Consider the following 10,371-nt stretch of genomic DNA (forward strand, 5'->3'; position numbering starts at 1 on the left):
GACCCAAAAAAGACGCGAAATGACAAAAAAAAGACACAAAATGACAAAAAAAGACACAACAACAGACACAAAATGACCAAAAAAGACACAAAATGACAAAAAAAAGACACAAAATAACTAAAAAAAGACACAACAACAGACCAAAAAAGAGGATTCAAAAATTGACAAAATAGTCCATAGAGTTAAAACCTTGGTACTGCATCATTTTTATAAAAAAGCCACACTGATCTGGATTAAAACAGGCAGTTGAGACCCTTTTTGTCTGACAGTTGTAAAGGCACACTGACATCCAGACCTGCAGGAGGCCTCGGTGCTGCTGGGTGCCTTCAAAACTCCCAATCAGCTGATTGTGAACACACTTGACGGCTCAGCAGCTACTTAAACTCAGGTGTGTCTCCTGCTCACGTTTAATCACTTTATGTGTTGCTCTGTGATTTTAATTTTATTCAAGTTTTCCAGGAGATCTCAAAACAAGGTAAAGCCACTATAATTTTCTCACAATGTAGAAGACGCATAGGAAAGATTTTGGAAAGTAGTTTTGGGTGGTGGCAGTTTTATTTGCTTTTTTAAAATTAGATTCAGGTCAGGATTTTTGTTTAATCTTGTCTTGCACGTTTTACATCTTATTCCTTTTTGTTTGAAATTCACGGTTTTAGAACAGAGCTTCAAGCTATTTAAATGTATGTTATGGTTCACTTAAAGAACAGAATGCATAGTTTGACTTTAAAAGGGTTAATTTACTTCTTTTTTTTAAGTACATAAGGACCAAACTAACTCACCATTAGACTTCCCAAACTGATTACATTTTCTGACATGTTTGAATATGAAAATGATGCATTATGGTTCAGAATTGTTTTTTTGCTGGGATGTTGTAGTCAAAGTTTTGGATATTTTTGTCCCTCCATAAATCAGAAAATACTTTCAACAGCCATTTAAAAGGCATCAACATTTAATTATGTGATCGATTGTTCTGTCCAACCCTTTTAAAGTGAGACACTCGAGGCAAAACAAGTTGAGATTTTGGGTCATTTGCTTCATCCAAAATAACCCTCTAGTGTTTATTTCACTGCACTTTGTCTTTTTGTGACATTAAACTTCTCCTTAATTCACCTAAAGTTAGAATTGGCTAATGCCTCCTTTGCATATTTAACACAAAAGCTGTCTTGCAAATGAGGAGTTTTACAATGTTGTTAATGGCGGTTTTCTCAAAATGAGTTTTCTTTTCAGACGCAACTTAATTTTAGTACCACTTGCATACATGAAACTTTCCACTTTTGTTCATGTATATAATCTAAATACTTTAACAGAAGGGTTTGTTCATATACCGTCCATAGCTTGATTTATAGCACATCTCCATTGAATGTTTCTTCATTTGTCAAAAATGGATTTGTCATGCTGTTGACAGTATTTTCTGATTTATGGATTTAAAGATTTAAAACTTTTGATCCTGGCTTTATCAACTGTTTCTATTTATTGTGGAGATGTATGAAAAAAACACAATTAATAAGGGAATGCCTCATTAAACACAAAATCAAAAATTTGTGTAAGAAATGTAATGTCAGAAATCTAGCTATTTAAATGTTCCATTCACCTGTAGTGTCCCCCCGGCTGTTAACCCTCTGAAATCTTCGGCTCTTATGTCCATTAAAAAAATCTGTTAAAGAATCTTCACCATGCCATGTTATCAGTTTTTTTCACTGCAATCTCACCTATATGTCCTGATAATTAATTTTTTAACTTTGACTTACTTGATCAAAATGTTGAACCCAAAAGAAACTAAGGAAACATAAAATCTGATCTTGAAAATTATGTTTCAAAACACATATTTTTAAATATTGCAAATATGACTACACGTTGCATATATAACATATCAGGTAAAATGAGGATAATATCTAGTTCAATATTTTATACTAAATATTAGGGCCGGGACTCGATTAAAAGAATCAATCTAATTAATTAGAGGCTTTGTAATTAATTAATCGAAATTAATCGCATTTTAGTCGCATATAAATATTTGACCTGAGAACAGTGAGAAGTAATTTTTTTCACATGTATTTTTAGTATACCATTGAATAATGACTGAATACATAAGCTGAAGCAACAAAATATTTATTTTTGTTCAAGTCCAACAGACCAGTGCAATTTTTGCCATTAAGTGTAGCAATAGCATATTTAGAAATGTAGTACATTTCAGAAATTCAGGTAGCCTATAGGTAGGTAAACCTTCTGTAAACTATAATACTTTGGTTTTATGGTCATAGCTTGTACACAACCATGCTCTTATCGACGCTTGCATCCGTTGTTTTTTTTGTAACAAAACATCCCATCATCCACGGGGCCAACCAAAGCGTCTCATCAGCTTCTTCCTTCATGTTCACTGTGGTTTGTTGTTGTCTGAACTCATGAACGCTAGTTGGTGCTCCAGTATAATCGGTCCGCCTGAAACTCATCCAGTGAGAAACGTTCCGCGGTGCAAAAATAAGTGTGATTTAAAATGAATCAATTTTTTTTTTACGTGTAATTTTTGTGTAATTCATCTTAACGTGTTAAGGTCCCGGCCCTACTAAATATATTTGACAATATGTCCGGTTTTACTTTGCTGAATATCTTTTAAAAAAATCTGGCATGGAGTTTCAAGCCAGAACTTTAGAGGGAAGCTGATGGCAAGACTCGACGTTGCTTAATTTTTATGTCTTCACGTGATGAAGTGGTAATGTGCAGGTCGTTTCATGGACGCCAGAGGGTTAAATCGTGTGAATGTTCAACTGTCTAACAGTCCTCCTCCTCTGTAGGTTGAACATGGCGGCAGCAGCAGCGGCTGTTAACAGACCTCCACCAGCTCATCCAGCACCAAATGGAGGGAACCTTCACACTCACACACACGGCAGTGGACCAACCTCTGAGCATCAAGACCCAGGACTGCACAGCACCAACCCAGACCCAGGACCTCCACCCCATCCGTCCCATCCCCATCCCCACGTCCCAGTCAGGCCGGTCTACTATGTCCATGCACCTCCACCCCCTTTCCTCCACTACCAGTGGCCCATGCCCTTCCCTTATAACCCCTTCGCTGGCTTCCCAGGCATGGGTGAGTCCTGTGGTGGTTTTCTTCATTTAAAATATGGGTGGCGATTTTCAAATTAAGGTTTTAGGAAATCTACTTCCATTTTCCTATGACCGTATTTGAGGTGAAAGCTAAAGGACTTTAGGGGACATTAAAAGTCCAGGAGATTTTGGTTAAAATTTGTCAACTTCCTGTGCATTATGCACTCTGTTTATCATCTTTCAGTCTGTCCTTACGTTAGTTTGCATTTTCTCCCCGTGTCAGCGTGGGTTCTCACCGGGTACTCCGGCTTCCTCCCACAGTCCAAAAACATGCACTTAGGTTTAATTGATGACTCTAAATTGCCCGTAGGTGTGATTGTCTGTCCCTATGTGTTAGCCCTGCGATAGTCTGGCGTGTACCCCGCCTCTCGCCCAATGACAGCTCCCAGCCCTCCGCGACCCGATTTGCGGATAAGCGGTTAATGGTAATGAATGAATGCATGAATGAAGTCTGTCCTTGGCTCCTTTTTCTCCACACAAACTTGGCTATCAGTCAGATTTTTCATTTTATTTTAATTAAAGTATAAAGCTGCAAGGAACCGAAAATACAAACAAAAAGACATGTGTCTATGGAAGAGAAAAAACTGAAAAAATACAGTTAATACTACAAAACAGTCTATTTGCATGTAAATTAAAAATGGTAATAGTTTTCATTGTGGAAAGAAAATTCACAATTTAAAAAATAGTCTAGAAACATAAATGCACACTGTGAAAGCTCCTATGATTACACTTTCAACTGGCTTTCTCAGCTTGTCTACATATCGTATATTAAAAAAAAGTTATTACTGTAAATAAACGTTTTTTTCAATAAATAAATGAACTCCAGAGGGTTAAACTGTACTACAATAAACTGTCATCCAGTTCAATGTTCTGTTCACACACACACACACACACATCAACCCTCCTTTTATTAGGCTAAAATTTGATCAAATTCATTATTATCCAGTTAACCTATGCAGTGGTGGAAAGTAATTAAGTACATTTACTCAAGTACTGCACTTAAGTACAATTTTGAGGTACGTGCACTTTGAATATTTCAATTTATTTAACTTTATACTTCTACTCCACTACATTTTCAGGCCAATATTGTACTTTTTACTCCACTACATTTAGCTGAGAGCTTTAGTTATTTCGAAGTGATTAGACTTTTTTTTTTTTAATTAAACCTCATAACAGTATATTAAGCAGTTAAAATAGTCCTATCTTTACAAAGTTAAAACCCTGCTTGCATAAATGCATCAATGCCAATAATCTAATGTATTAAGAATGTATATATAAAACAATCTGACTGGGTCCATTCTGCATAACGAGTAAATTTCGATGCTGATACTTTTGTACTTATACTTGTACTTATATACATTTTGAATGCAGGACTTTTACTTGTAGTGGAGTAATTTCAGTGTGATATAAGTACTTTTACTTAAGTAAAGGATCTGAATACTTCTTCCACCACTGAACCTACACTGTAAAAAAGTTCCATTGCTTTTACAGAAAAAAAAATGTCAGCTGTAGTTACCAGAATAATTCTGCAAAAAATACAGTACAAATGTAAACATCTTTACAGAACAACTTGTACATTTTACTGGTATTCAGTGTACAATGAATAATAACTGAATGTTAATTTACTGGTATTCAATGCACAATAAGCAAAATCGGCATGTAAATATTGCATAAATAATTGGTATAAAAGCGGCATCATCCTGTTAAATTAGCACTAAAGGACTGTATAATCTACAACTTTAAAATGTTTTTTTTTAATTACCACAGTTTTAGGATGTAAAATGTACAAGTTCTGTAAAGATGTTAACATATGTACTGTATGTTTAACGGAAATATTCTGGTAACCACAGCTGCCAGTTTTTTTTTTTCTGTAAAAACAACGGGGCATTTTTACAGTGTATGTCATGTTAAACGAGTTGAGCGGCAGCTTTTTCAGGTTACGATTATGTGTTATAAAGAGCTGTGGAACATGGGACATTGGGAGAGAAAATATGTAGAATTGGACCCTCGAAGACCATAGAACTGGAGAACCCTTTGTCATGTTCCCATTATGCACCTTAGAAATTTAGGAACATGACCTTTTTTACTACGGAGTGCAGTTTGATAAAAGTGGTAACAATAACATGAACAATCTACAAACTAATGTATCGATAGTGTAAAAGTGCTTATTAGACATTAACCATGAAAGTAGTTTGACCAATAATTGTTTCTTTCCTTTCAGGCTATGGCATGGTCATGCCCCCATTCCCCCCTCCTCCATATATGGAGGCTCCAGCCTACATTGTGCCTCACCCTCACATTCAACCAGTCGACTACAGACGTTTGCTCCACCCCCAAGTCCACCCTCCCAGTGCACCCTACCAGAACCCCAACCAGACCCGCAGAATTCGCCCGCCTCATACTGTCCGTGTAAGAGAAACTGTGAACTCTGAGGTCCAAACTGAACCCCCACAGAGAGTCGTCGGTGGTTACGGAGATGGGAGCCCACTCATCGGCTCAGATTCTGGGCATGGAACTGCCTCGAGCTCTCCATCGTCAAGCTCCAGCTCCCAAAAAGAAGGCTCTACTGAGGTTGAGAACCATACATTACCCAGGAGTAATGCAAAAGACGTCCGGGTTGGAAGCCCCTGCACAAGTGGCACGGTCAAACATGGCTTTAACATCATACGTCCTACAGGAACGAAGACTGTCCAGTCATGTATCAGAGCAACTCTAGAATCAGAGAAGAGCCGTAAAGACAGTGTTGGTCAGGAGAATGTTCCCCCTTGCAGAAACGGCCACTGCAATATGTGGTCCGTGAGTTCACAGGATAGTATGGTTCCTGTGTGTAGCTCCTCTCAACAAGAGGAGGAAGTGGTCAAAGAGAGACGTGTCTCTGTTCCTGACATTCTGATGAGTTGGGGAGGTGGCACGCAGCAGGAAACGATGATGAAATTGACGGAGAAGCTGCCTCAGAATGACCACCAGGTGCCGTCGTATGAAACTGAAGTGGAGCATGAGAAGTTTGTTACTGAGAGTCCAACTGGGACCAGAAATGGTCCAGTGGTGCCTGAGGATGCTAATGGTGATGTACAGGGTGCCTTAAATCCAAAGGACAGTGCAACCCTTTTCAAGGTCCTCAAACTGAGAGAAGCTCTTGCAGACCTAACAGAGTGCAGAAGAGAAAATGAGCATGTGGGACTGGTTGGCTCTGTAAGGCATTGCCTGTCCTACAAAGACGAAGTGCTACATTCACCAAACAAATCCCACACGGTCCCTGACAATGAGCAAGACAATGTCAACGAGACAAATCCACACGAGGACTCTACAGAATATACAGAAATTATTCCCAATCCAATGTTTTTAAATGGAAGTCAAATGAAGAAACAATTGAATGAGTCTATTTGGTCTGTGGAGTCTCTGCCCATCTTTATGTCCACTAAGGAGCACCAGCTACACAACAGTGTGTTTGAGCCTGAGATAATCATTGAGACGACGGAGGAAGTTGAAAATGGCAACGAGACATATCCACATGAAGACACTACAGAGATCGTTCCCTATCCAATGTCTTTAAATAGTAGTCAAAAGAAGAAAAAAATGAATGAGTCTGTTTGGTCCGTGGAGTCTCTGCCCATCTTTATCCCCACAAAGGCATGGTTCCTGCAGAACAGCACCTTTGAGCCTGAGGTAATCGTCGAGATGATGGAGGAAGTTGAAAATGGTGGATCGCCAACCGAAAATGACAACCGCATTGTCAAATCTTGTAAAGAGAAGAAGACTCGTCGGTGTTCCTCTTCTGACTCTGGTCCAACCTCAAACCGCTGTCTCGTCTTCAGCACCCCAACTGGGAAGCAAAGTTCACCGAAGAAGCCAGAGTGCCAAAGTGAAAGTGAAGCCTCTGAAATGAGGACACCAAAGCATGGCCAGAGCATGGCTCCTTCTGAAAAGGATCTCTTGGCTTCCCCGACTCCCCTGTCGAGAAGAATCCTTTTATCCACTTCCACTGAAGAGGACGTGGCCGAAAATAGGTCTTCTGAACCCGAGGCTGTTCAAAGCCCAAACCAGGCATCTCTCATTGTAAATGAGCAGAAGGGGAAGAGCCCCTGCCTTCCCGAGCAGGAAAAAACTCTCTCCTTGAACTCTGCGCCAGGGGAGGAAGTCTCCTCACCAAGCCGGCTAACTATAGACATGGAGGCAGTGGATGGAGCATGCAGGGAAGAAGTCAGTCAGCTGATAAAAGGGCAATTGGGTGTCCCAATGGCTGACCAGACGATGGAAGTGTCTCCATTGAGGGGTAATTTGGTGGACTGTGGGGTCCAGTGTACTGAATTAGAGGAGACATGTGTATGTAAGGAGATGAAGAGCAGCATGGGACCAAACAGAAGACATCATTTTAAATATCCAGGTGATTTTATTGATTCAGCAGTAATGAACATTAGGTGTGTGCCATATCGTATTGCTCCCGATTATACCAGTGTATATATATATATTTTTTTTTATGAGTAAAACTAATTCATATCATGAAATTTGCAACATTCTTCCTTCTTGACGAAGGATTTCCCATTAATGACCTAAACTGTGGCAGCCCACCAGACTCATGTGCTGCACTAACGTCAAATTTCAAGCTACTGAAAGTATATCTACACGATTCATGACATAAAGTTATTTTTTATTTTTCTGTCTGTGCATTTGCACACACTAAATGCTATCAACCTGTCCGGTCCGTCAGAGGTCTAAACTGTCCAAAAACACTGCTGCATTATGCTATTCATTAGCCGTGAGCTAACTGTTGAGATTTGCACTTTACACTACATTTTACATTTATGATTGATTGATATTTTTTTGAATGTTTTTTTAAATTTATTTATACAGACTAAAAAAAATCATTTTCTATATATTTTTTAATATCGTCATCGCAAAAATATCCTGAAATATCGTGCCAACCTTTTCGGGCCATATTGCCCACCCCTAATGAACATATGCTGTACTTTTTTTTTTTTTTTTTTTTTTGCCTCTGGATAATGCGTATTTAATGGTTACCTATCTTACAGATATAAGGAAAGGAAACAATGGCCAGGCTGAAGGATTTGGCATGAGGGGACAGAAAAACCAGAGGAGGAATGGTCACTGGAGGAACAGGGGTCAAGGTAAAGCATGTAATCTACATCCCCAAATCAACACTCTTCTCTCTACCTGTAATTCTGTATCAATCAATCCTAGATTGTGCAAGTTGCAGAGTGTTTGAGACACCTGTAGAGATGTCGTCTTTCTCTGAAATTCAATTAAATAACGTGGCGCTCAGCTTGTGATGCTCAAAATGTCAAAGCTCAACAGCAATATTGTGTTCCAGGAATCATGCGATGCCATTTTTGCATTTATTTTTTGTAAAAATACTTTTTCTAAAAGTTAAATGTACTAAACACCATATCTCTAACAGAAATATACTGTAATATTTTATGGTAAAATCTTTAATTCATGCGGCATTTATACAGTATTTTCCTGTCAATTACATGGCAGAACAATGTTCCTTTTTAATGGAAAAACTATTTTTACGGTAAAATATGGAATAAAATGGCAATCTTAAACAACAGTGCAAATATAATTTTACGGTGACATTACAAAAGTTGGACGGTATTTATTACGGTAAAGTTCTCGCAACCACAGCTGCCATTTTTTTAACCGTAAAAAACAGTGTTTTTTTATTTTTACAGTGTACAGGCCTGTGTTTTAAACCTCTGAAGTCCAGGAGATTTTGGTTCGAATCTGTCAACTTCCTATGCATTATGCACTCTGTTTAGCATCTTTCAGTCTGTCCTTACATCACATGCATGGCTCCTTTTTCTCCACACAAACTTGGCTATCAGTCAGATTTTTCATTTTAATTAAGAAAGTATAAAGCTGCCAGGAATCAAATACAAACAAAAGACACAGGTGTCTATGGAAATGTAGCTTTTTTTTTATTTATCATTTATACACACAAACAGCAGAAAAATAATAAAACTACAAAACGGTCTATTTGCATGTATATTAAAAATGGTAAGTTTTCATTGTAGAAAGAATTCACATTTTAAAAATGGTCTAGAAACATAAATGTCACACTGTGGAAGCTCCTATGATTGCACTTTTAACTATAGCTTTCTCAGCTTGTCTACATATGATATATAAATAAAGTTATTACTTTAAATAAAACGTGTATTTTCAATAAAGAGATGGACTCCAGAGGGTTAATAACGTTTGACTGACAGTGACCAAACATCAGATTTAGATTAAAATGTTAAATTCTGAGTAGTGCACACAAGTACTTTACCTTTTTTTCTTTTCTCCAACTGAATCCACCCACTTCAAACCAATAAAACACAGAAAAACACAAACTGTTCAGACTTGGGCAGAAAATACTGTGATCATGTTGGAGAAATTTTAACCAGCATCTCTTTGTCTACAGAAAAGCACGGCAGCCAGCAGCAGGAAGCCTACACCGGATACTGTGGCAAACCTGGCAAACCCCAAGGTGAGACTGGCAGCTTTATCCTCATCATGGTCATGCAATGAAACAGCTCTTGAAATATTTATGTTTTGATGCCGATTAAAGACTACATTGAAATCTCTTTTAGGTTGAATAGATTGGTGGGATGCCATTCTCCACTTTTGGAGGAAAATCCTACTAGATTTAACTGAAATGGATAGTTATAGTTTTGAATTTTTCATTAGTTTGTTTTAATTTGGTTGTGATTTTTTTGTTTTCAAATTCAGTTAGTTTTAATTTGTTTTTGAGTCAGTTTGTTGGTTTAATTAGTTTTTATTTTTTGGAAAATGCTTAGTTTTAGTTATTTTGTAATGGGGTATTTGTTGGGTGTCAGATTCAAAAGAGTCACAATAAATGTTGCCTTTTATTTTCTTTGTCTTATCCATCTCAGCCCCAATACAAACGAAGGACATTTTCACTTTAATTTAGTTTTGTAATCACACAAAACAGTTTCAGTCACTGTTTTAAAGAAACTCGTTTTTATTTCAGTTATCAAATGTCTTTTCAATTCTAGTTTTCATTATTTCCTTAGTTTTCATTAACTATTATAACCTTGGTATGAGTGACTTAAGCGATGAATGCAGGTTTAATGCCTTAATACGTTTTTTTATTTTTTTGCTTCTAGGTGGAAATGGAAGGAATGTGCGGTACTGACTGCACTTTACAAGACAACACTTGGTTTTAAAGAATGGATTTAACATTAAAATGAATTTCAATTTAAAATGTAGTAATTATATTTTTCAATAAATCTTTACATATCAATA

At 37.6% G+C, this 10,371-nt stretch overlaps 1 protein-coding gene across 1 annotated transcript; it reads left to right on the top strand.

Annotated features, from left to right (window-relative positions):
• Window positions 1-398: 398 nt before the first annotated feature.
• Window positions 399-10,371, top strand: LOC131977960 (uncharacterized). Its single transcript, XM_059341445.1, has 6 exons — window positions 399-475; window positions 2,793-3,088; window positions 5,327-7,489; window positions 8,136-8,231; window positions 9,527-9,592; window positions 10,233-10,371. The coding sequence occupies exons 2-6, from the start codon at window positions 2,800-2,802 to the stop codon at window positions 10,259-10,261; spliced, it is 2,643 nt and encodes an 880-aa protein (XP_059197428.1). The 5' UTR covers window positions 399-475; window positions 2,793-2,799; the 3' UTR covers window positions 10,262-10,371.

This window comes from Centropristis striata, chromosome 9, assembly GCF_030273125.1.
Source record: "Centropristis striata isolate RG_2023a ecotype Rhode Island chromosome 9, C.striata_1.0, whole genome shotgun sequence".
Classification (NCBI taxonomy): Eukaryota; Metazoa; Chordata; class Actinopteri; order Perciformes; family Serranidae; genus Centropristis; species Centropristis striata.